The following is a 27,644-nucleotide window of genomic DNA, read 5'->3' on the forward strand; positions in this document are numbered from 1 at the left end:
TGAATCACATTCACTATCTCTGATAGCATTACCATGGTTTTATTATAGTATTATAGAACGAATAAAATACTAGGCCATACATTTAAATTCACCTGACCTATTTCATCTGATCTTTAGAATTATCCTAGGACATATACCAAATATTTTTAATTTGGGGGCCAAAACGGAAATAAAATCTAAAATTGATTCTTCTGGGGGTCAGAAGGCTAGCTAATGAAAGCAGTCCTCATGAATATAGAGAGAGCTCTGTGTAGCAGCTACATTGTCTCAAGTTACCAAAGCCCTTCAATATTTCTAAGTGGGGAAAAAAAGATAAAGATGAAAATGGAGATTGGCCAAGTGACCATAAGCATTAAGCACAATTCCCTAGGTGAAGATATCTGAAGATAATGGCCACATGGCTGACACCTTACAAACACCAGGATGACCTCTTTATTCTATCTGGTTAAACAGAAATTTGCATTAATAAGACACTGCTAAGCAGCCAGATCTTCCTAAGAATGTGACATTAAGGAGAGACTGGCTTTACAACCACAGAGCCAGGAGCGGAAAGAAAAGTACATACCTTTAAAGATACCTGCAAAGTAAGTCCCAATATCAATATGAAAAATTTTTAAGTCTATTTTAAAGGTGCTAGTCACCTGAGATAAAGTAAAACTTTTTGTAATTTCATTAAACCCCCGAAAATGAACACTACAACTGTTCCTGTGAAAACGACAAATGTACAGAGGTATTCATAATAAGAACTAGGTAAATAATTTCTATTACCATCTTCGTTACTAATAAGACTTCATTGATTCATTGTAAGGGAGTCTTTGATACTCTAATGGGTAAACAAAATGGTAACAACTCTGCATCATTTATTAACAAATTATACTACAGAAGCCAGGCTAGGCTACTATTTCTGATTACAGAGGTAACAGAAACTGCATCTGTACTTACAGTAGCAACATAAAGTCCTACAAGAAGAAATTCGCTATCTGGACTGGCTAAGAAAGTAAAAGCCAGGGGCCATAGGGTCAAAGTACCATTGCCTACTGTGATCACAGGGGCTGTTTGAGCTTTCCTTATCTTTGATGATACAAAAGTCCTATCAAAAGGAAAGAACATAGGGTGCGGGAGGCAAGTAAGAAGCAATATGGAGAACTACACAAGCATTTTGTACAAAAAGTACACAAAGGCCACGAAAACTTGAAAGATTAAAACACCAAACAGGGATAAGCCAGCTCTTTAGAACTGTACCAATTCTAAAGTAACAAGTCCCTGTCATGAGTGGAAGCAGAGAGTCCTTATGCAGAAACTTATTTGAGAAATTAAGAGTAGCCACTAAAAAAACCTATGCGTTAAGTTAGACATAGCACAGGTAGAGAAAGTACTACATCTTTGAGAACTGAAAATTAAGAAACCCAAATGACGCGAGCGGAAACCAGGAATGCTGAAAGCTTCTACAGTGAAACCCAGTTTTCTGAGTGACTCAAACACATTGGAGGCACAGTACTTTCCAAAGTTCACCCAGAACAGTCACATGAGAGGTGTGTTTTAAAGGCAGCATTAAGTGGAATTTTGGGCCCCTTTCCCTCACTTCAACTCAAACATCCCTAATTTCTGTGTCCGTGTCTTCACAAAAAAGACTTCATTTAAAAAAAAAAACAGGAATATTAGATCTGGTATGACCCTCCATTGACTTTTCTTTAAACTTGAAAAAAAAAAAATCACTGCTGAAACTGAAATTACATTTGAGGAATTATGATCAAAGACTTTAAATATAATTTCTATATCTGTGACATTAAAATGTGAAAAGTTTCAACCAACAAAGTATTCTGTATTAGTATATAAAATATATGAAACAAATTAAATTCATAGGAAGAACTTAGTTATTTCCACTTCTAAATAAGTTCTGGTTCCTCCCAAGTATTAAATATTTCTGAACATTGTAAAGAAAATTCTACCAGCTATTCCAGTCTTAACTTGAGCACATTCCATCCAAACACTGTATACTTTTTCTTTCTAAAAAAAAAAGTCTCAAGATTGTAAAAATTCTAGAATAAGAATGTATAGTAACCAAAAATAACACATTATATCATAGGATAAAATCTGCCTAGTGTTCTTAAACATAGTAACTATAAAGAGCAACCAAACCTCAACACTTAACTCTGCATACACCAGCATATAATGTCAAAGTATAAATGACAAGAGAAAAACACAGAACACAAATACCATTTTCTTTGATGCTATCATGAAGAGTGGTGAACTGAAAGAAGAAAAGTGGAACCAAGTTCTGGCTAGTTACTGAAGCTTCATTACTTCAACAAAATAGAACACAACTCTATAGAAAGTATTCATTCAGCAAACATGATTTCTTCCCTTCATTCTGGATTAAACAGAAGTGGCTGTTATTATAGATCAGTGATTACATTTTCTTTTAATTAGAAAAGTTTAAGTATTTACATAACTTTATTGCTGTTTATTGTAACAAAAAATTGTTTGTAGAATCCATCCAGTAATGTAGGAACTGAAATCCACTGCTCAAGAAGACACCTTCATAGATGATGCTCAGTGTACGGCATAAGAAAAGTCCTTGCTTGCCATCTGGTTCTTGCAGGAGTCATCTGTGTTCATTTCTCAGAAAGCAAAGAATCCATCTGACATTTCAATAAATATTAAATTGCAAAAAAATAGCTTCCATGGACTAGATATCCAAGAGTAGTTCTGATGAATGATTCCCAGAATCAAGTATGGCCGCCTTTAGTCCAGTGAGATGATGTCAGGGATGTTACTTCCACTGCTGGCTATGACCCCTGTGTCGCTCCTGCTGCTGGATGAACTAACATGAGTACTGCTTTCATGGGGGCTGGTGGTGGTGACGGACGTACTGCTTGTTGTTAAGGGTGAGGTGAGACTATCCAAAAACATAGGAGGACAGTACTGCTTGAAACAAACAATGATGCTGATGAGGAAGAGGCTACATTGGTTTAAATAAATAGACTAGAAATTGTTAAAATACTTAAAAAGGACAGGTACAAAGTTAAATCCTCAGGGGATTTAAAAATAACAAATTTTGTATTTAAATAAAAGGTGATAGGGGCTTAGCTATTTTATATTCATGAATGCCACACATTTTTAATTGTCTTGAATGTGTGGAACTTGTTTGTTGGCCATATACACAGGGAAAACGCAATGTCAACCCTTACTGAAATCATTTCATGTTAAATACTGACACCCCCAAATTATGACTAAAACTGACCTCAAAAACAACGTAATAATTGAAACAAAGTTCACTGATTTTTCAAAATTTAGAATCAAACAGACCCTTTAAGAGTTATGTTAAGAGCAACAAGCTGAATGATGGCATTGGAGTCGGCTTTAAACAAAGACAGCAATACCTGTATAATTAGCATGTCAACATTCATTCTGAATTTGAGGCTATATGGTAGCTAATTATCACAGGATGTTGAGAGAATAATATCACAACCACAAATTTAATATTCCTTATAACGCTTCTTAAGATCCTTCTCCAAATATTCTTATTTCAAGTACCCTTCCATCTGGATAGCGGATTCACATAAAATACAAAACCTGAGCACAGTAATCTAAAATCATAAGGAATTAAAATAAGAGCTAACTGGAATTTTATATTTCACAATACGATGTTTTACATGAGGCACAACTGCACTGACTTTGGTACAGATAATGTCTAATGCTATTAAGTTTGTCTTCAGTTAGACTACAGGAAAAAAAACCAACAAGGATACATAACATTATGTATCCTCTATATCATTTAGACTTTTAGAGACAATGAGTTATGGATAGCAATTCAAAACTAAACTGTTCAGATTACATGGTTTTCAAGGCGCATTAAAAGAAGAAAAAGAAAACAGCTGAGAGAACAAGTAAAATTGAGGCTGCCTATCCATTTATTTATTTATTCATTCATTATTGATTGATTGATTGTTTTTTGATTTTTTTTTTCCAAGACAGGGTCTCACTATATATCTCCGGCTTTCCTGGAAAGCACAACATAAGCACTACATAAACCAGGCTGTCCTTGGACCTCAGAGATCTGCCTGCCTCTGCCCCTCAAGTGATGGATTAAACAGGTGATCCACTATGCCCGACTGAAGCTGCCTTTTGACAAAGAAAGTTACTGGTTTTTCAGATGGATAATTCCTGGCTTGTCTATAAAATTAATGCCACCCATGAAAAATTCGACAGACATTCATAAGAAGCTCTGAAAGTGAAATTGTCAAGTATTAAAAATTCTCTAAAATCAAGTTAATTATATTGAAACTGAAGAAAAATATTTTAAAAAAGCCTAGATGATTCCATTAAAATCTGCTACCATTCAAGCTTGTTTTTTCCTATATCATAGCACTACTCTGTAAAAATGCTAAAAGGTGCCATCCTGTTGCCAATGGACTCTGTGCCTTGAATAATTAAGACTTGGGTTGTAGCCATTGCAACTTTTACTCTAGATCCCTTAAGTATATACCTGCAAAAGGATAACAGGAATTATGGAACAACATGGAGATGTAAGAGGAAACCTATGGATTCTATAGTCAATAGAAGTGAAGTCACTCTCACCTTCCTACCAAGTTACCAAATAAATCAGTTTCCCACTAAGCATATAAATAAAACTATGAAATAAAAACCATGGGTTCCAAGATTATTTTTCTTTTAAACCACTGTTCACATAAAAGTATATAACTCTCTTAAGCTTGAAGAACTTACGTCCTAGAAAACTATGTAACTTCCCCTGTAAGGTCTTACTCATAAATAAAGTCAGGATGAGAAGAAAATCCTCAGTCCGTTTATATCTTGGACTCAAATTTCCTGTGTTGTTTGTGCAATCAAATGCAGATACTGAGGAGATAGGAGGCTCATACTGGACCTGCAGTTAGTCAACTCTGAAATTGCTGAGACAGGGACAATTCTTCCACCCCTCCCTAGGTACCACTCAAGTGCTTTCTTTGGCTGTTCCACCTCGCCCCTTTCACTTTCTGTGCTTTGTCTCTGCTGTTAACGACTGTCAGCAGAATCCATGCTCACCATGCAGTGACTGGAATTCTGGGATACTCCTGGGATCTCTTTCCTTTGATTGGAAACACAGCAACTTTCAACTGAAGCCTTTTCAAAGCCTGACTCTGTCTTTCAAACAATGATCCAGTCTCAGTCAGTGATCCAGATCTGATGAACTTTAGTTGACTGTTGTATGTAAATCTTTTAATGTGTAAAGCCTTAACTTCTCATGCATTTAGTATTGCTGTCCCTCATTCTAATCACTTAAGCCCTTGTAAGAAAGATCAACTGTTTGTGATAAATAAAAATAGAAAGTTAAGTAATAAGAACAATAAAAAATAAATTGAAAACCAGTAACTTTATTCCTTCGAATAAAATCGTACAATTTTTCTATGGTACTTCCTTTCTGTCCACATGAGAATCAACTGTCCTGATTTTATGCAACTGGTCATTTTCAGTTAGTATGACATAATCAAAAACGAAATACAAATTAGTTGCTTAAATTCAGGATACATACCTGTGGATCAACTGGAATAAGGGAAAGAAAATCCAAACCTAGAACAAAAATGCTTTGTTAATAGTTGTCTCAATTGTGGAGACAAGAATTATTTCCCAAGATCATTATAAGCCAGGGAACATCTGTGGCAAATGCTCACCTCTCAGCAACACTGAAGTTCTATAATCATAATTGGTGATATCTAATGCATCTAAAATGAAAGGTGAATATATGCTCTAACCAAACAACTGGAAAAACTGCCTCCTGACAACTCAAAAGCAACAGTCCAAAAATTTCCAGAGTTGGGCTAGTTGACCAAAATCTTTTCCTTTTGTAACTTAATATAGCAAGAAGCAATAAAAAAGAAAAACATGATAATTATCTTTGGACCATTAAAAAACAACATACTTAGGTTCTTATGATACTTCACATTTATTTTTCAGAAATACACGTTAAGTGCGAATAATACCAGTTCTTTAACAGATCCCACATCAAGAATTCTACAGAGTATAATGCTCTGCACAAAGCAAGCACTTGGGAACTGCTACTCACTACTAAACCAGTTAACACCCATTACATCCGCACTCAGCCAATGCAATTTCTAAACCAAGGAACTGGAAGGAACTCTACAACTGCATTCTGGAAATAGAAATGTGAAAAAGAAGTTCCTTAAATAAATACTCAAGTAACAGTAAGCTATAGGAAAAACATTGTCTGAAAAGTTTACCAATAATCTTCAAAGTAAACTCTGAAGACTTCCCTGTGTGATCAAATGCTTCTAAGTTATTTTAAAACATTTTAAAAAGCACATCCTGGACAGAGGCCATTAAGTTAGGGCAAGGCTGCCCAGCAATTTGGAGGCAAAGACAGGCAGGTCTCTAAGAGTTCCAGGCCAGCCAGGGCTATACAGTGAGATTCTGTTTCAAAAAGGACAACAAACAAACAAACAAACAAAATAGGCCAATGTCTATTCAATTCCATAAATATTTATATGCTGGCATTTACTATACCAACCACATGGAGTGAAATTCTAATATAATACTATATCACTATGAAAATAGAGATTAGTAAGAAAGATAATGGACACATTTAATAAAAACTATAAACAATTTTAACTAAAAATATTTAAAGTGTCGTTATTTCCTTATTTACAAATGAGTGTATTTTAAACACTTATGATACAAGCAGTAACCCCAGCCACTGGGGAGGAATTACTGAAACAATTTCTAAAGCACATTTTAAACTTATTAGTATAATCTGTTAATTAGCTACATAATATAGAACTTTAAACTGATGAACCAAGCAAGCCACAATTCACTATTGAAATAATTTACCCATTAAAATGATAACCAGAAGGTGATATATTTAAATGAGAACACTTTAAATTATTTAATAAACCTCTCTGCTTTTAAATAGGAATTCAAAAATGTCTAACTTTTTTATGCCTTCTGAAAGTTTTATATGACCAAGTCATGGAATATCATTTAGTAAACCGGGTTGATTTTTATTCATTGTTGCTCCAAGTGGCATAATAATTTGTTCAATTTTAAAATAGCTCCTACTTTTTCAAGACATTTTAAAATCTATTTATTGAGTTTGTCCGTGAGTGAATGTGTGTGCAAGAACCCACAGTGTTCAGAAGAGGGAGCACTAGATACTCTAGGGCTGTAGTTAAAGGTGCTGGTGAGCTGCCACATGGGTACTATAAAATCAAGTCAGGTTCTCTGTAGGAACAGTAAGTGTTCTTGTCACAAAAGGTCCTACTCTGTAGCACAGGCTGACACATGAACTCACTCTTTCTTAAGTGCAGGGATAACAGGCACAAGTCACCATGTCTGACTTTCCATTTTTACGTTGATTACTCAATCTATTTTAATAACAAGCTAAAAAAAAGCTAAAGAAAATACTACCATTTCAGAAGATGTACCACAAATCGAAACAAATTATTTGAGAATGCTCACTTTCCCCAATGTTCAACTGTTGCCACTTCGTGACTCTAAGTGGACATGAAAGTTTGATAAAATATTACTACCATCTCTGTGCTCTCCTATTACAGAATGTACACTGAGCGCCAATGGTTCCCAATATTGGTTATTTCAACCCAGCTTTCCAGATGGACTGACATTTTTTTTTTACTGGTTCCGCGTGTCCCAGCAAATGCAAAATCTACTTTTAAAAGTTTTTAGATGAATTTGATGTATTTGTTTTAATGTCTTACCCACAGATAACTAGACTACAACTTACACATGCCCATAAGATGTATAAACATTTTCCTAAAGCTTCGTTAAAATTCAGATTGCCTTCCAAGAATCACAAACTCCAAAAAGGGTTTAATGTGAATATTCCTCAATGAAAACATTCCCATGTAGTTTGAAAGTTATCCCTACTAATAAAATAGGCTATCATCATTTTTATCATTTAGGAACATCATTTTGCATATGAAATGGTTTCAACAGTAAAATTTTGCTGCCTTGTTAGGAATACTATTTTCTTATTTTATTATGTTTCAATTGTAGCAACATATTGACAGTTTCTTTTTTGTCCTCATTTTAGTTGAAAATGCTGTTATCTTTAACTAATAAAAAAAGATGCTATTAAGAATGCTAACAATACAATTTATGCTTTCAATTAATACTAATAAAATTGTAATTTTTAAATTTTAAATTCATTAATAAAAAGAGCTGATCGTTTACTTGTCCCCTCATTGACAAACACACAATTTTTCCTTACTTGATCCATAAACTTCACAAAGAATAAATGCTACATGGTTGAATATGTAAAAGATTTTAGCACTTTAAAATTTAATCATACAACTTTTGAGCACCATTCGCACCTGACAATATGGCACTAGCAATAATAAGGCAGACATATTTTTCTTGAAATAATCAAGCTGTTTTCCACTCCATAAATACAAATTATGTTTTATTTTGTATTCACTGTTGCACAGTATCAGAAGATGTTCCAAGCTGCACTTCGTTATTAATATCATTTCTTCTTTGTTCTCCTGCAGATTCAGAAGATTCAGATTTATGATGTTTAAAAAGAATGTTAGAATCTACGAAAACTGTCTTCTCTCCATTCTCGTTGTTCTACTTAAATTTTTACTATAAAATTATTAAATTTAGCAATAGCGAAACTGTACATTATGACTAATTACATAAAAATTATATAGCAGATCACTAATTACCAGAAAGTGCATAGACAATAAAACAGGAGTAAAAAGCTAAACTTCTTACATGTCTAATTGCTATACAACTTTTAAGAACTAACAATTTTTCCTAAGAATAACTTGTCCTATTCTATTTAAGCTTTTTCAAATGTTAAGAATGTTTTTCGGTGTTTAACCAGATTATTGGTTTATATTGGTCAATTATCAGCCTTGAATATAAGTGTGATTTCCACAAGCTTAATTTTTTTTAAAAATATAAAAGTCATTTTAGAAAGACATACCACCACAAAAAAATTCACTTACGCTCAAAATCAGAATATTAATTCTCCCAAATTTAAAGAAACCATTTAGACTCCCATGATATGCAAATTAGCGGGACTAGTGATTCATACCCTTTTTTTGGTATTTCAACGAAATAGAGGTTCGTTTTAGTAAATGGAAATGTTCACTATCAAAAACTAACTTTCAGCTAAAGGTCTCAAGCAAATCCTTTAGAAATACATACTTCTAAGACATATGAAGACAATGAACATTCATTCGTCAGTTTAGCCAAGGTTCCAACACATTGATTATTAAGAACTCTATTGTGAGACTGTGAACCCTCACATCTTTGTCCTAGCAGTCTCTGCACACAATGAATATGTTCTGACTGGTCTTAGATAGTCTCACAAGGAATGTGAAAAGTACAAAAATCACAGGCTACAAGTGAAGCAAACATATGTTAATCTCCAATGTCCTTTGATGGTTTTTAAAAGACATTTTTGGTATTATTTTTCATCTGCTGTTTTCCACTAAATTTTATTCAGATAAAACTAAATTCAAGAGAAAAAACTGTACAAGAATAAAACTATCAATTTAAGAATAAAATAAACCAAAGATCAAAACCAACTTAAAAAAAACAGGAGCAAAGTGTATTAAATTAAAATTGTTCATAGATAGAAGTCATAAATATATGATATACTAGTTCTAACTTTGCTCAGCCTTGACTGACAAAAGATATTAAAAGAAGCATCTTAGCACAGAGGAAGGAAGAAAAAAGACTGGGAGACTGTGGTTAAATTTTATATCATGGTCTTGGCTGCATAAATTCTTGTACTAAGGTAATTAAAGCAAATTTGAATTGCTAACATGTGATGATTATACATATAAAAGTATCTCCAAATATTAAGACCTACTTTAGAGAAATACATGATTAACCCCATCCTTACAGAAAAGAAAATTAACAAGGTGAAGATCACTAAACAAAAATGGGCCCAAATGTATAGAAGTTTTGAAGAAAGCCTTTTAAGGAAACTCTGTCCCCTAAGATTCCAAGAAAAAGCCTGGGTACAAATTTTCTTCAATTTTACAAAAACTTCCTACTTTACTTCAATATATCCTATCATCAGAAATCTATAGATTCTCATTAATTAAAATAATAACTGAATATAACATACTAAGACAGAAATACTTCTACATGAGGTCTTGAAGTTTTCTTGAGCATTTACATTCAAAATTAATTTATTTATATGTATATATGTGTACACACACAAACATATATTTGTTGTGTTGATTAAGATTAAAAAAATCAAAGGAAAGAAAAGTTCTCCACATACCTGGCAAATCTGATGACATGCTTGACACTGGCGTATGGTGGAATGGTACTGAGTAGTCTGTTAATGAAGGTGGAATAGCAGCAGGATCAACCGAAGTCACACTGGGCACCCTTACAGAAGATGGCTGATACATGAGAACCCTGTTTTAAAAAAATATGGGAAATTTCAAATAACCAGGCTGTTAGTTCACAAGAAAAAAGAGCTAAACTACTGGGCATTCTCAGATGTATGATCACTTAGTCTCAATCATTCACTACATAATACTTCTCTATCCTATTTTCTCTTTCCTAACACCCTTCATTCTAACATGAATGCATCTTGGTTCTAAACACTAACTGCTGGTGTAGGAGCAAAGTGGAATTAAAATAGACCAGAAAACAGTGGTTCTCACTCTATGGAGGTCAAATGGCCCTTTTCACAAGGGTCACATAGCAGATACTCTGCATACCGTTATGATTTATTTAATTATGATTCAAAACAATAGCAAAATTGGTTATAAAGTAACAACGGAAATAATTTGATGGTGGGGGGGTCACAGCATTAGGAAGGTTGAAAACTATGCTGTAATAAACAGTACTTTAATTCAAAAATAAAAAAAAATACATTTTCTGCTAATATATACATAACATATATATATATAGATAAAATAACTGGTCTATAAAGACATTTAAGACTGTCAGGTGGTGGTGGCTCACACCTTTAATCCCAGCACTTTAGGAGGCAGAGGCAGGTGGATCTTTGAATCTGAGGCCAGCCTGGTCTACAAGAGCTAGTTCCAGGACAGACTCCAAAGCTACAGAGAAATCTTGTCTTGAATTTTCCCCACAAAAAAAAAAAAAAGAAAGAAAGAAAAAAGAAATTTAAGATTAAAATAGATGGCAATTAAGGTTTACTTAAATTGCTGGGCACAATGCACATGCCTTTAATCCCAACATTCCCCAGTATAATTTACATAGTGAGTTCCAATCCAGCCAGGACTACATAGTGAGATCTTGTCTCAAAGACAATACAAAACAAAACAAAAAAGAAATAATAAAAAGATTTTAAAATAAGAACACCTTTATGAAAATACTAATACCAGTTCAATCAGTCTCTTCAGTTTTAATTATCTAATCAATTTCAATTACATAATTTGAAATCTAGATGTGATCTGAACTAAATTAATTGATTCTAAAGCTAGCCAGTCTGGTGGTGCAATGATACAATCAGAAATTAAGAGAAAATGACCAGTCTTTGGGATTTAAGATCTTTATGATGTCCAGAAATAAAAATGTTGGCTACTACTGTGATATACTGCCACTCTACTTAGAGTACCTATGCCTCGAGGAGTTATTCAGGATAGTACAAACACAAATCGAGCACACAACAAATACTTTACAATCTACTTTATACAAAAATATACATACTATATAATTAAGCAGTATAATTAATAGTTTAGCCTATGTTTGAAAGTCTAGGCTTACAGAGAGATTTCATTCATATTTACCCAATTTTTTTTCTTAGCTTGGAAAAGCCACAGCAACATTATGAACTGTTTACAATGGAAATGGGTATTTTAGCAACAAGTATGAAGATATGAAAGGGAGTAAAATATCTAAATTAGCATCCCACAGCTGCCAGTTAACACCAAATTCAAAATTAGTATGAGGATGAAGGCAGCACAATTCTCTGGGCAGGGAATGCACCACTACAAAAATCTAAACACTGACACAAGTCTGAAACCCTAACATTAGCAGTAATTGAGATGCAAACATCAGAAGTTCAAGGTCAATGCTTTCCCAAATAAACAAAACAACAAAACAGGAGGGAAGGAGCAGAGAGGTGGGGGCAAAAGAGAAAAGGCAAGGGAAAAAAAGGAAAGAAAAAACTACAACTTCTTTAGAAACTTTATGGAAAACCATGGTGACAAAGTGGGACTAGGATGATAATCCGGGCATCTAGACTTCTATTTCCATAGCTGAAACACGTTTCAACTATCATACTTGCATGATTCTTCAGTCAAATTTAACCAATAAACTTCTATAATCTTGACTTAGTGTGAAAGCCTTAAGTAGTTAGAATACAGTTAGACAAGAGTCCAACTGGTTTGTGTCATGATATAAAGACACTAAAACCTCCCTAGCTGCTACTCCACATTTATTTGTCAAAAACAGATAATGGAAATGCAAAAAGAATACATACATGATTATATTGATAATTATGACAACGGCAAAAAAGGTGGGTAATAAAGGTTTTAACAGTTCAGACATTCTGTAGGGCCATATTATACAGGCCCATATTTCTACATTATATGGCAGCAAGAATTTCAGGCCACAGTTTGCACCTGCCACACAGAAGGACCTACCCTTTCCAGACAAACTGACACCATCCTAAACAAAGGGTCAGGTTAAGCTAATGTAGCTCTGCTCCTTTTTTGTAAATTTGGGAGATTGCCTGGGGAAGAGGTATTAATTTAGGGACATTAGATATGGTGTGTGGGGGGGGCATTGGTTTTGATTAGATTTGAATGTAACTATGTCCTGGTTAGCCCACCTGGGAGTAAGAAAGATTTAATTTATTTCATAAGAACACACAATTATGAGACCATGGCTATTTTAGAGACACTCTGGAGTTTTAGATAAACTTTGAACTTTTTAAGTCTTGGATTTCTTTAAAACCTGGGACTTTTAAAAGTTTGAGTAGGGGCTGAAAGGATAGCGCAGCAGTAAAAAAATCTCTGGTCACTCTCCCCCCAAATACAGCTTGATTCTTAGGGTCATGATAGCTAAAAACTGTAACTCCAGCTCCAAGGGATTCTGGTCCTGAGATAACTGCCTGCATACAGGGCATAGACATATATACAGACAAAATAACCACACACACATAAAACAAAATAATAAAAATTGGATTATTTTATTTTGTGATACTACAGTAATGTCATCTTGGGAACAGATGGTTGTGTTTGAACAGTGGTGTGCTTGTGTATCAGGATGACAAGGGATCAAATGTGCTGGTTAGTTGTCAACTTGACACAAACTAGAGTCATCTGAGATGAGGAAACTCAACTGATAAAATGCCTTCATAAATGACCTCTTATATGAGGGCACAATACTGAATGATCACTATGGGAAGGCCCAGCACTGTAGGAGGTACCACTGCTGGGAAGAAGGCCCTGAGTGGTGTTTAAAAAAAAAAAAAAAAAGGCAGGATGAGGAGGTCAGAGGAGCAAGTCACTAAGTAGCCTTCCTTCCTCCATGAAATCTGCCTCAGTTCTATCCCCAAGTTACTCGTTGAGTCCCTGCCCTGACTGCGATGGTGGACTGTGATATGAAGCTCTACTCTGAAACAGGCCCTTACCCCTCTACGCTGCTTCGGGTGCTCATCACAGTAAAAAGAACCCTAACAAAGACAAGTGTTTTCAGTGAATAGGCACAACAGAAATAAGATGAAGTAGTAAAGAGGAAAGAATTAAGATAATGCCTATGACCTGAAGAGGAACTTAAAATATTGATTAATCTCACTGTCTCACGGTATTGCTTTCTTAATCATAATTTTTAAAAATGTAATCTAAGTGAAGAAAACCTCATTTAATAAAATGTCTCCAGAAAAAAAGAAAGGAAGGAAAGAGGGAAGGAAGGAGGAAGGAGGGAATTAAGAGACACTATTTTAAATGTACAGTGTGTTGACTGCATGAAGCGTGAGTGCCTGGTATCAGTGGGGGCCAGAAGAGGGCATCACAACATCTGCAAGTGGAGTGTTACAGTTGTGAGCCAACATGTGGGTGCTGGCAAAAGAACCCAGTTCCTCTGAACAGCAACAAGTTTTCTAAACCATTAAGATATTTCTCTACAGCCCTCAGAAAATGAAATTTTAACTCAAAACAGCAACTACTAGTGATCAGGAAATTTTCCATGTATTACTGTTCTACTGATCTGGACTCTGCTAACTGTCATATAAAGAAAAATTCAGTCAATAGTTTTCTTTAAGAATCAGAATAGTTCTGGGGGCTGGAGAGATGGCTCAGTGGTTGGTCTTCCAAAGGTCCTGAGTTCAATTCCCAGCAACCACATGGTGGCTCACAATCATCTGCAATGAGATCTGGTGCCCTTTTCTGACCTGCATGCATATATGCAGGCAGAACACTGTATTCAAAATAAATAAATAAATAAATACATCTTTTTAAAAAAAGCAATCAGAATAGTTGTGACCATCCCCTTTTTTGGCTTAATATCATCAGTCCTAACAATATCCACTCATCCATCACATTCCAGGCTTCACACTACTCACTTTCCTGCTGCTTCCTCTAGGCTGCATTCATGGGCATTTCTCAATGATCAACACTGGCTAAAATACTAAGTACAAACACATGCCCTAAATGGAACAAAACTGGTACGGTATGTATACTATACACTGTTTCTTTTATTGAAGCAATCTAATAAGAACTCAGTTTAAGCAGAGAGTCTATCATCAAGTTTATCAGGACACACTTACTGAATACTTTTAAAGCATCTGTTAACTTAGACAGCTGTCCTTATGACAAAACCAATCATCAATGTAGTTTCCAATGCTAAAGAACTCCTAGAAAAAACTTTACTTATCTCATTTTAATACATAATTACTAACTTCCTAAGACTGAGTTCAGAATTCTCATTATATGAGTTCATTTTTTGTGTGTTAATGTGCAAATGTGATTTAGGTATTATGTATTAGGTATTTAGGATTATGTCAACTTTATGAAAATAATCAAGTGGCTGAAATTTAGACTTTTAAGATATAAACTTTCAAGTATCCTTAATATAATTACAAATTTTCACCTTATATCTACCCGTGTTGTGTTTTTCTTTTCAATCTCCATAAAGAGTCTTAATATCTACCTCTGTGGTATGTGACCACAGTATAAACTATCTCTATTCTGATGCATAAAGTGGTCATTTTGAACCTCTCTCACCTCACGTATGTGCTATCCCTCCAGTCTCATGTCATCCTCAAGTACCGGGTTAGCAGAGTACAGGACACATGCGGAAGACCGTTGTAGAATAAAACCAGGCACCGTCTATAATTGCTTCAATTTATGAGTCAGAATTGCTACACAATTTTCAGTCACACATGAAATGAACCATAAGACCTGTCACTCAGTATTCCTCATCTTATAAAGTACAGTTTCTTTAACTACAGGTAATGTCCCCAATGGGCTTACAGGCAAAGGTGTCTGAATAAACACCCAAAATTAAATTTGTAAATAGATCATAATTCAAGGTGTCTTTGGCAATAGTCACCCACGTCCCACCATGTGACTCCATTTAAACCATTCTTAACACAAATACACATGCTATGCACTGCACATGCAGTTAAACCATTCCAACATGACAGCTGAAATGCCTTGGCTCAATTTCATCACTATTATGACCTGCCATGTTTTTACTGTACATATGAGTTTTCTACTGTTACTAGAATAATTATGAAAAATAAAACTTAAGTTCTTTATGTCACCGTTTCTCAGGATATAAGAAATTATAACATCTTTGGATAATACTGTATTACACAGTTTGACTTCAAATATTTCTTTTAGAGTTGCCCATTTGAGGTTCATTTAAAAAAATTATTAAATGAATTTTGAAGTATGATTAGGAAAATTTTCTCAACAATTTCTGAACTGTTCCTTAACATACTAACATAATTTGATGCTATGTATTTAATGTGAATGAATGTTCTTGGCACTGATTATAAAATTAAAAGTGATCAAATCTAAAACATGTTAAAGATGTTCTATACTCAGCAACACCAAATATTTAGCCAAAATTTAGTGTGTTTGTGTATGTACTCAACTGTGTATATGTAGAAGTCAAAGGCAGTTACCAAGATGTACTCTTCAATCTTATTTTTTAGAACAGGATTTCTCATCCAACCTGGCACTCACTGATTCAGCTAGACTGGATGGGCAGCTAGCCTCTGTTATCTGCCTGTCCATCCCCTCAACTCTGCTCTGAATCACAGACGCATATAGATCAGAAATTTACATGGGTGCTGGGGACCTAACTTCAGAATCACAACCACAGAACCATCTCCTTGGCCAACCATTTAATTCTTTTTTTTTTTTTTTAAGATTATTTATTGTATACAATGTTCCTCATGCATGTACACCTCTATGCCAGAAGAGGGCACCAGACCCCATTACAGATGGTTATGAGCCATTATGTGGTTGCTGGGAATTGAACTCAGGACCTCTGGAAGAACAGTCAGTGTTCTTAACCTCTGAACCATCTCTCCAGCCCCAACCATTTAATTCTTTATGTAAAAGAATACTACCTCACTAGTATCAATGTTTCCATTTTTAATAAATGGTAGTTATATATATACTAAAGAACTGCTTCTAAATAAGTTTATGACTTAGTATAAGTAAATGATGTGCATACTTAGTTCATTATTCCTGGGATCACATAACAATTTCTCAGGCAAAAACTGATCATGAGGGGCTGGAGATGGCTCAGCAGTTAAAAGCACCAGCTACCAGAGGACGCAGGTTCAATTCCCAGTACACACATGGCAGCTCACAATTGTCTATAACTCCAGTTCCAGGGAATCAGACATCATCATGTAGACATGCAAGTAGGTAAAACATCAATGCATATAAGATAAAAATAAATCACAAAAAAGCCAAAAGAAATATTTTAAACCTTGAATAGAAAAACATGAATAGAATTTTAAACATGAATAAGTATGAAACTCTTGTAACTATAAACATTTAGTTATACTTAAAATGATAGGGTAAAATTTGGAAATACTTAAAACATACATTGATTCTACACTTCAGTAAGCATTTCAAAACTGGATCCTCATTTGTTTATCATCTGATCTTCAGAAGTATCAAAGAAATTATGCAAAAAACAGCAATAATCAGTTAATATCACTAAAAAATAGTACATAGTTTCCTCACTTTGTGTTAAAAATAAAAACTTATTCTAATTAAATAGGTAAAAGAAAACATAAGCCTGTGTTCTTCATAGTGTGATATATAAATCAAGTCCTAAATATGAATACTTTATTTTAGGATTTTTGGGGGGCAGGAGCCTAGGTTGGTCTTAGATTCATGGTGATCTACCTACCGCAGTCTCAGAAATGCTACTATCACAAGTATTAGCCACCATACCAGCTTAGAATAAGTGCTTTAATAGCACAGAAAGCAGCTCAATAGTTTTAAGCTTAACATTTTTTGTTTGTTTGTTTTTGTTTTTGAGACAGGATTTCTCCATATAGCTCTGCCTGTCCTAGAGCTCATTCTGTAGACCAGACTGGCCTCGAACTCAAGAGATCCGATTGCCTCTGTCTCTCAAAAGCTGTAATATAAGTAGAAAAATTGACACTGCCTACATATAGAGGAAGTGCGATAACAAACAAGTGAGGAAGTGGGGTTTGCACACTGGAAATATGCTGAAACTGTTTTGGAGTACTGAACGTACAATGATATGATGTATGCTGAAGATGGGTAAAATTTTGTTATTAAAAAGATGAAGAAAATACTAAATAGGCTGAGGACACAGTTAAGACTAGCTGGGCTCCAAAGGTCCCAATACCTTCCCCATATTAGTCACAGAATGTACATGATAAGGTGCACCCATATGCTTGTCCGTATTTTGATTTGTAAAGTGGAAAGGAAAGATGATGAATTTTCCTTAAGGAAATACCATGTTCCTGACATGATGGCCAGGTTATTTTATAATCTCATGAAAACCTAATAGTGATTCTTTGAAGCAGGTATTTTTCCTCATTTTAACAGAACAGAAAGTGGGTAAAAGTCAATCAAGGAATACAACCTAAATCACCTCACAAGTATACAAGTGCCAGAAATGATCTGTCCTTCCAAGCCTCCTGCATCTACATTCCATTATACCAACATCCTTACACTGGACTGAGATACCAAATCATACAAGTGGGTTCAAGAATATAACACAAGGTATAAACACTTAAATTTCCACTTCCCAGAGACGCTGAATATTTCTATCAAAGTTTGATTTCCTGTAAATAATGTTCTTACTTGAAAATATTTCAACTATACCAAAAACAGATGAAAATTGTCTTCGATAGTGACTCTGCACAGACATATTTCAAAGCCACCCCAAGAACAACTAGTTTTAAGTGCAATGAACAATAGTGAACTATAAACTGACGAACCCTTTGGTTGGACTGCTTTGTGTTTCTGACATAAAGATGCATTTCCTTTTGGCAGGAGGGTCGTCTTCTTCATCAGAAGAGCTCTCTATTGTTAGATCAATAACATCTATCTTCTTCTTGTTTGCATCACTGGATATAGTCATTGAACAAGGTTTACTAAAGACACTTGTACCTGGAGGTGGATCAACAGGAAGAAAAAAGAAATATCAAAGATAAAACACAAACGAGCTCTAAGTCTTAAATGCCTACATATATACATGATAATACACATCCAGGGAAGCCGTTTCACTCTAGTAGGGACAGAGTCCAGGTGCCTACCTTGTCTGTTAAACATTTATGTCAAAGTCAGGGCCATTCCAGACAGAGATCAGAGCCTCCTTCACAGTACCCTTATTCTCTCCAGGACTATCAGTAGGTTAGTACAGGGTCTAGTACTGCTCACGCTGTCTGTCTGGTTAGTAATTATTATACAGACCGACCTTAGGGGTTAGGGAACTGATATCATGCCATGTGACAACAGTGTAGAATGTGCACAGTCAGCTGTGTGTTGTTATACACATGTGGCACCATTAAGTCAGAGACATCTGGCCTCGAGTATGCAGTATCAGCAGCTGCATATTTTTACATGTAGCATCACTGAGTCGGAATCTGACATTTCAACTATAGCAATCTTGCTCATATTTAAAAAAAAATCTCAAATTAGTTACCTAAGTAACTGATATGAATCATCTAATCATCACCCATTATGTTAATATAAGCAGTCACGTTTAGCATGTTATGTAACGTTACACCCTCTCATCTATCAAAAAAAAAAAGGAAGAAAAAGCATCACATACTAATCAATAAAACTGTGTCTGCACACTTTTTACATAATAAGGGCAACCCTGGCAATCTAACCCCTAAGAGATCCGTGACGATCATAAGAGAATAACGAACATAGCCATAAAGTCTCTATTTCTAGTATTCAGAAAATCTATTACTTTTTTTTTTTTTTAGAATTTCAACACAGAAAAAAGTCAAATGCAATGAATTCAGAGGTTGAATGTATGCGTGGACTTCACTTCCTCAAACTCTTTCAGTGTGTCCTTTAGTGCAGGTTAGAGTAGGAGATTAAAAACAAGTGCACACGCTGGGTGACTAAAGCTATGAAATCCCTCTACCAAAAACAAAAATAGAAGAATTTGTTCAGTAACAGCTAATTCCTGACCACTGTCTTCACACTAATAAATAATACGTAACCTCCCTAACCACACTGGCTTCTGTACAGATACAAAAAACAATGTCTAACTTTTCTTGTTTGTTTCTCAAGTATGTATACATAGTATGCATGTACACATATGTGTGTCTGCACATATGTGAGCATGCATGTGAAAGACAGAGGTTAATATGAAGCCCATTCCTCAATTGTTTGCTATTTTATTAACGCATATAGACTGAACCAATTTGATTACTTAGTCTAGTTCAATGGTTCCCAACCTTAATGGTTCCTAATGCTTTAACACAGGTCCTCATGTGGTGGTGACCCCCAACCATAAAATCATTTTCGTTGCTATTTCATAACTCTAATTATCCTATTGTCATGAATCATAATGTAAATACCTGTAAACTTTGATGATATTACACAGACTCAAAGGAGTCTTGATCTACAGGTTGAGAACAGCTTTCCTTGGGGATTCCTGTCTCTGCACTGGAATCATACTAGGCTTACACATGGTCACCCAGCCTTTATGGGTGCCCAGAATCTGAATTCCAGTCTTCAAGCTATATCCAAAGCTTCCTAACTTTAGATACCTTTACTTGTTTTGCACATAAAACACTATTTAGAAGCTGGTAAGATTTGTTTTTTAATTTTTTATTGAGAAAAAAAAGTTTCCGCCTCCTCCCAGCCTCCCATTTTCCTCCCCCTCCTCCCGCCCTCCTCCTCCTCCCCCCACTCCTCTCCCCCTCCCTCTCCAGTCCAAAAAGCAGTCAGGGTTCCCTGCCCTGTGTAAAGTCCAAGGTCCTCCCCCCTCCATTGGTAAGATATTTTTAAAAGAAGAAAAAGAAGGGCGGATGGCCCAAAGATAAAGCTAGCTAATTAAACCCTAAAAATATTCTTAGTGGTTAAAGTTAATATTTAATAATTTGCACTTCTTTGGGAACTCCTGCTTACAGCACATACTTTCGATTTTTGTACAAGGCTGGCTGGTTACTTTCATAGCTTCTTTCTTGGGTCTCATTGGACACCAAGAACCATCTTCTTGAAACTTGATCTCATCTACATCAGAACAGTCACTGAGAATTTCCATGAAAAGTCTGTAAATCAATTAGAAGTACATACATGTCATAATAGTCAAAGATGGAGTAAGAAAATAGTATACACTAAAAACAAAGTAATAGTGCAAAACTTAAAAAAAACTTTTTTGGAACTCCAATTACTTTACACTTTATGACAATTACAATTCCTATTTATGGGAGGGAGGCAAAATGATGGATAGACGGATGGGAGGGTGGATGGATGGACAGATGAACAGGAATAGAAATCAGGCCTATTACTGCATATGATCATACTTAGGCACACATATATACACATAATTTAAAAAGTAAAGCTTTACTAAAAACACTTATTAAAAATCAGTTCATATAATTTGCCCAATTCTAAAACAAACAATATAAGAAATAACATTTAGAACTTAACTCCTGAGTCAAAATAACCTAAGCACAGCCTTAAAACTTAGCAGCTATATAATGTGACGGCATTAACCACTTGCCCTATTACTACTTAGTGCTTTGACTTTTTAAGACAGCGTCTCATTATACAGTCCTAACTAGCCTTAAATGCAGAGATCTGCCTCATCAGCAGGCTGTGTTTTGTTGTGTGTCATCCCCGCCCCCTATTTTTCCACCTATTTCTTTTTTGAGTTGTTTGGCCACAGTTATACCCATAGATACACTTACTTACCCATCTAAGATTAGACTTTCATAGGCAGCCTTTTTGTCACAAACAGGACAAATCCAGGTAGGCTTCTTCTCATTCATTTGAAGATAAAGGGCAGCATCAAAACACTGCAGATGTGTACAAGTCACTGCACGGCATGGGATTGTCAGCCTCATTTTTCCTAACTACAAAACAGAGAACACAACATGAAAATGAGCTCAAATAGGACAAGAAAGCCTTCAGGAGAAAAAGGGTATTCATAAAGGTCTTAAGAACCAACCTAAATTTGTTTTCATAAAGATATTTTTATAGTTTTATTAATGGGTAATCTCAAGATTTCTGAAAGATCATTTCACTTTAGTAATGTGCAAGTCCAAAGGCAGAGAAAGACACACACCAAAGCAAAACAAAACCCAAGCCTGCATCTTACCTGGTCCCTAATCTCTCTATTAAGGAAATCACTGTTAGACATTTCTTGCATGCCCTTTCGTGAAAGTTCTAAGCAGAAATCGAATATATATTTTACAATTCATTTTCTCACAAATGATGGTGCATTTTACAAAATTTTGTACCTTACTGTTACCCATGAGCTACTACATAAATCTGTATAAAAAAGTAACCACTAGAAGTTAGAGAGCAAGATCAATGGTTCAAAGCACATACTGAAGCTGAAGTGTCCTTAGTTCACCTCCCAGGAACCTCATGAGGTGGCTCACAACCACCTGTAACTCCAACTCCACATGCCTCTGACCTTCATGGGCACCTGCCCTCATGTGAACAGGAACACATGAACACACGAACGAACACACACACACACACACTTTAGAAAGTAAATCTTTTTTTAAGCTACTACAATACAAAGACATCATGGTTTACTTAATTAGTACACTAGTGGTGCAGACACTTAAGCGTTTCCCACCTTGTATCGCCATGATGTTATAAATTAAGTACCTCAAAATGAAATTATTTTTGGATCAAAAAGAATTATTTGTGATCTTTGAACATTGACAAACTACCTGAAATAGAGTAATCTAATGATTTGTAAAAATCATACATTAACGGGCTTGACTCCATTCAACCATTATCACCAGTGTTAATGAATGTTTGATTTCCACCAGTCTGGCTGGTAAGAAATACTTCAAGACAGTTATGAACTACATTTCTCTTATTTTCAGTGTGAACTGAAGCTTCTTCTACTTTTAAGAGCTATGTATGTTTCTAAGAACTCTCTATGCACACTCTTTACTGATTTTTTCACACAGTCACTAAACTTATTCAGAGCTCTTTACATATAAGCTTCATGTGTAACATAAATTTCAAATATTCATGAAAACTTTTACAATTTACTATTATATAATCAAATGTGTCAATTTCTAGTATGTTTCTATATAGCTATATCTATATTGCTCTGCTTACTTCTTAGAGAAGAGGTCCACTGACACCCACACCTTCATTAGACCAGGTGAAGTTTCCTTTTATAACCCTTAAGACCTTCCCACATGTCATTACAGAAAACATCTCCATTTATGAGCAGTTCTAACAAAGGATAGTATCTGTGTCTATTCCTGTATTTCCCCAGTGCTGGCTCAATACCAGCTCAAAGTGTTCTTGGTGTTTGTTGACTAGGTAATAGAATGTATAAGACTAGAAAGGAGACAGAGAAAACAAGGGCAGGAGAAAGGATTCTTAAAAAGTTAGTAACCTAAGCCAGGCTGTGGTGGTACACACCTTTAATCCTAGCACTTGGGGGCAAGAAACAGGCAGAAGGGTCTCTGTGAGTTTGAGGCCAGCGTGTCTACGGAGTGAGTTCCAGGAAAGCCAGGTATACATGATGAAACCCTGTCTCTAAAGAAACAAAAAAGCTAGAGACCTCACCATGTAGAATTAACCTGAGTTTAACAGAAAATCCAGTCTGTTCTCTTAAAGCATGCATTTCCTTGTTCTTTCTTTGAAAACAGATTACCCCTTCGCTTTCCAGACTCTACTAAAGTTAAGAGCAACTCATAGTCCAGGAGCCACAAACTTTGTTTCTATTTTGAGCTAAAGCTGTAAATATTACAAGAAACTACAGATAACTAGACTCCTGAGAGAGTCTAGTAGAGTCTAGTTAGTAGAGTTACATGCATATCCAAATGTTCCTCATTGCCATAATGTACCTCTAGTTTTTATAACATTAAATAGAATCCTGACCTAAGAATTTAATCCCTATATTTTCTGATTTTATTAAATTTATGTCCTACTCAGAATCGAAGCTGACTAGATATATAACATTTTCAAGTATAAGATAAACAGTTATAAGAATTTTTCTAAAACCAAACTATCTCTGCAATCTTAGAAGGAATCCCTGTATTTATGTAGTACTGGTATAGTCTCTGGAATAGTCATATTCAATTTAGGAATCCTGCATCAATATTTCTTTACACTATTTGTGTGTGGAAAAAGTCATGAAAATAAGCTGAGTAAGTTATACTAACTTACTCAACAAAACAGACAGAAAATAAGACAGTGTAACTACTAATACATTTTGATAACTGAAAAACAGTTTTTAAAAAATGGGCTGGAGAGATTTTAAAAAAACAAAAAACTGGGTGTAGTAGCATGTTTGTAATCCCAGTGCTGGGGTGGCAGAGATAGAAGATTACTGGGTTCACTGACCAGAAACACTGCCCAGCAGGCAAATACCAAGTCCCAGGGAGATCTTGGCTCAAAAACTCAGAATAAATAGTTCCTGAAAAAATGACACCTTAGGCTTAGGTTGCCATCTGGCCTGACATGAAGATAGACATGCTCGCTCACACACACACACACATACACACAAACACTTTCCAAAAAAGCTTCATAAAGATAAATAAACAAACAGCATTTATCAAGACAGCAGAAAAAAGCCTATTAGAAACCAGTGCATTGACATTTTAGCCCAATCTGGCAGCAATTGTTGGAAACAAAATTGGAAGGATGACAGTTCTATTTGTGACCCTTTGATTTGTGTTAACTATGCTTGACCAGGATCCTCATCTACAAAATAAATATAATGCTTCACTCACACCTTGCTCCAACATTTACATGTTACAGAACCCAACAATTATTTTCTTCCCTCTCCCTCTAACATAACTTCTCTATTAAATTTTTACAAAGCACGTCTTACAAAGGTAGCAATCACCAAATGTTATCTAAACTACACTAGAAAGTCATGACTCACAGCTTTTCTCATAAAGATCTTCTTGTCTGAAAGGCTTTCTTCCACACACTTCATTTTACAGAAGCTTCAGCCACATCCTGACACTCCTCCACCCCCTTCACTTATCACTACATGTAGTCTGCCTCTTTTGCATGGGATGTGTTCTCTAACTAGACTGTTTTCTCAGTTAGCTCAGTGCCAACCACACATTACGCAGAGGATCTCAGAGCGACTGAATGATTTCTCACCTTACTCTATGTAAGGAGATAAGAAATAAAAATTACTGTGTAACTTTAAGAGTGTACTAAAAAGACAGTCCACACATCCTAACTCATTAAACCAAGACCATCAATTAGCATTTATCAGACTCTAGTAACATTGCTATTTATAGTATTACATGCATTCTGATAAAAACAAACTCTTAATATGCAAACGAAGCTGCATTCTTTACATCATTAATTATGACAGGTTTCTGAGCCTAAGGCTTCTTCTCTTGTAAGTTACTGCTTTATAATTGCTTAAGATACAAAATACCCTAACACATACTCATGAAGATATCTAATAGAAAAGGCAAAAATTTAGTATTCTATCAAAATATTCTTTTATCTATACCCACCCTAACTTTATAAGATAACTAGTCATTTATGAAATGCAAAATGATCAGAATATTTTGTCAGCTTACTTACAGGACACATCAAGGACACTCGAAGACTAGTTGTAGCAATTTCACTATCAGGATCTGCAGTAAGTTTTTCTTTAACTTTAAAAAGAAAATGGTATTAAACTTAGAAATTATGATAATATTAGAGAAAAATTACAGAAAATATTTGAAAAGTTCCAACCCCCTTTGAATAGGTGAAGAAAGACAAAATGTTGACTATTAATGTAGTAAAAACACAACCACATTTCCATTATTAGATTAAGGAATCACCAACAGGTTAAACTCTGTATCACATGCTGAATTTTTAAGATTTTAAAAATTAAGGCCATTGGGAGGGAAGAGTTACAAACAAAAAAAATCATTGTTTTAGGATTTAAGAACACAATTAGGAAAGGAATAAGGAATGGAGCAGGGGCCTGAAATTTAATGTTTTCCAACACATACTCATTACATTTTTATTAGACTGCATTAGCTGTTTCCAACAACTGGTAAACTTGCAGACAGAAAAGCTATATTCTTTATTTCTTCTAACAACTGATAACAATGTAATAATGTGTCTGAGGTTTCTTTCACTAAGTAACTAATTCAAGTTACTTGCTACAATCACACGAACATATAGACTATGCATGTGGGGGTGGGATGTGTCTGTGTATACATATATAGTGTATATATGGTATGCATGTGTATGTATATATTAGTGATTAATATTACTGTATATTGTTATGTATGTAAGGACTTTCCTTCATCAATGTGTCTCATATGTTTAGTCTTAAAACATTACTTACTTAGCGCTCTGGAATGATCAGGATTCCTAATACCTTTCATTTTTAATCTCTGTAATAACATGGCTGATGTGAGCTGTCGTACAAGATATACAGACATGGAGTAATTCTATAAAAAAGAAAATCTGTTTTAAGGACAAGACAGTTTTTTAAAAACTTATATAAAATACAAATGGAAGAAACTCCAAACTCTACAGGTAACACTCAAATAACCCCCCAAAAGAGAGTCAGCAACTGTGACAGGAACAACATCAACTAAGCATTTGGGGAAGCACTGTTTTTTCTCACTGTGAAATTACATTCCAGTCACTTGTCATTTTAAGACTTCCATGAGTGGTAAATAGCGTGGACAAGTGATTTCAGATTATGTTTTCTAACTTAGCAAAATGAGTAGCTTGGGGCCACCCTGAGAACATTCCCTCCCATGGCAACTAAAATTTTGTTTTTATTTACTAATGTAACAATGCTTGCTTTCATACTTTCATTTGAAAACGGTTCACATTGCATAAACCAAGTTCAATGACAGTGTTCTAAATTAACACTTCAAATTTAGAGTGCTAAAGTTCTAATTCTTTCAGAAGAGACTACCTGTTACATGACTTCAGGCAAATTACACCATAAAGTCCATATTAGCTTTTTCTGAAGAAAAGACTAACAAGTTAACTCCACTGCTAAGGAGCATTTTACTAAGGAAGGACAAATAAAACACAAAAACAAATTACAAAGATAAAAACCAGGAGCAGAAAGCTCCTATGTCTGATTCTAAACCTAGATATTATACAAAGAAACTGCTGCTAACTATTTATACAGGCCTGAGGGCTAAAATACTCTGCTCTGCCTCTTCACTGCATAATTCCACTCAATTTCACAATGGAGAAACCATTAAATAATTGCCAAACCAAATACTTCTAAATATTTTTGATGTTCTTTTAAGTATCCAAATTCCAACAGCATTGCTTAAATTTTAGGTTCAGTGATCACCTTAATTAAAAGTGTTCCCATTATACAACAAAACTAGGATGTCTGCAAATTTATTTAAAAATTTAAGTTATTTACAGATCTCTAATTACCTTTGTAGCTAAAATGAAACAAATAAAAAAAAACCTACAATAAACATAGAGCTCAATTTCTGGCCATGATACAGGAACATCACATTTTATTTCCATGAAATGGGAATACGACAGTTAATACTCAAAAATGTTTCTACTGTCTATTGTATAAACAATGAACTCAATACAAACTGTCTGCTTTAGCCAATATCATAATTGATATCTTCATTTTGAGACTGAGCATCAGTAGAAAGTCATGCTCATCAACCTGAAGCAATTCTGATTATTTTATGACATGGTCTGTATCTTATCTGACCTACTAGTTGCTTATTTAAAGGCAAGAACAGATACCTGATTTTTAGTGCTTTTTCTTTTGTTTTTTGAGACAGGCCTTGGCTGGCCTGGAGCTTGCTTTGCAAACGAGATCTGCCTGTCTCAGACTCCTTAGTGATGGGATTAAGAGTTTGCACCACCAAACCAGTCTAAGAAAAAGTTGGGGGGGAGGGGCTGGAGAGATGGCTCAGAGGTTAAGAGCACTGGGGGCTCTTTCAGATGACCTGGGTGCAATTCCCAGCACCCACATGGCAGCTCACAACTGTCTGTAACTCCAGTTTCAGGGCACACAGGGGATAC

At 35.1% G+C, this 27,644-nt stretch overlaps 1 protein-coding gene across 7 annotated transcripts in view; it reads right to left on the reverse strand.

The window, feature by feature from the left end:
* Nucleotides 1-642: 642 nt before the first annotated feature.
* Nucleotides 643-27,644, reverse strand: part of Pias2 (protein inhibitor of activated STAT 2) — a 79,740-nt gene continuing 52,738 nt past the window's right edge. For 3 of the 7 annotated variants that reach the window (XM_075968227.1, XM_075968230.1, XM_075968229.1), the window contains 8 exons: nt 25,966-26,071; nt 25,206-25,279; nt 21,366-21,526; nt 20,586-20,719; nt 18,425-18,596; nt 10,277-10,416; nt 5,534-5,571; nt 643-2,928 (listed from right to left, as the gene is read on the reverse strand). In XM_075968227.1, the coding sequence (XP_075824342.1) occupies nt 2,746-2,928; nt 5,534-5,571; nt 10,277-10,416; nt 18,425-18,596; nt 20,586-20,719; nt 21,366-21,526; nt 25,206-25,279; nt 25,966-26,071 (1,008 nt within the window). In that variant the 3' untranslated portion in view covers nt 643-2,745. Of the gene's footprint in view, nt 2,929-5,533; nt 5,572-5,920; nt 8,517-10,276; nt 10,417-18,424; nt 18,597-20,585; nt 20,720-21,365; nt 21,527-25,205; nt 25,280-25,965; nt 26,072-27,644 lie in introns of those variants that run through there. The other 4 variants (XM_075968228.1, XM_075968232.1, XM_075968233.1 and 1 more) reach the window with 3 other exon arrangements.

Source organism: Microtus pennsylvanicus, chromosome 4 (assembly GCF_037038515.1).
Source record: "Microtus pennsylvanicus isolate mMicPen1 chromosome 4, mMicPen1.hap1, whole genome shotgun sequence".
NCBI lineage: Eukaryota > Metazoa > Chordata > Mammalia > Rodentia > Cricetidae > Microtus > Microtus pennsylvanicus.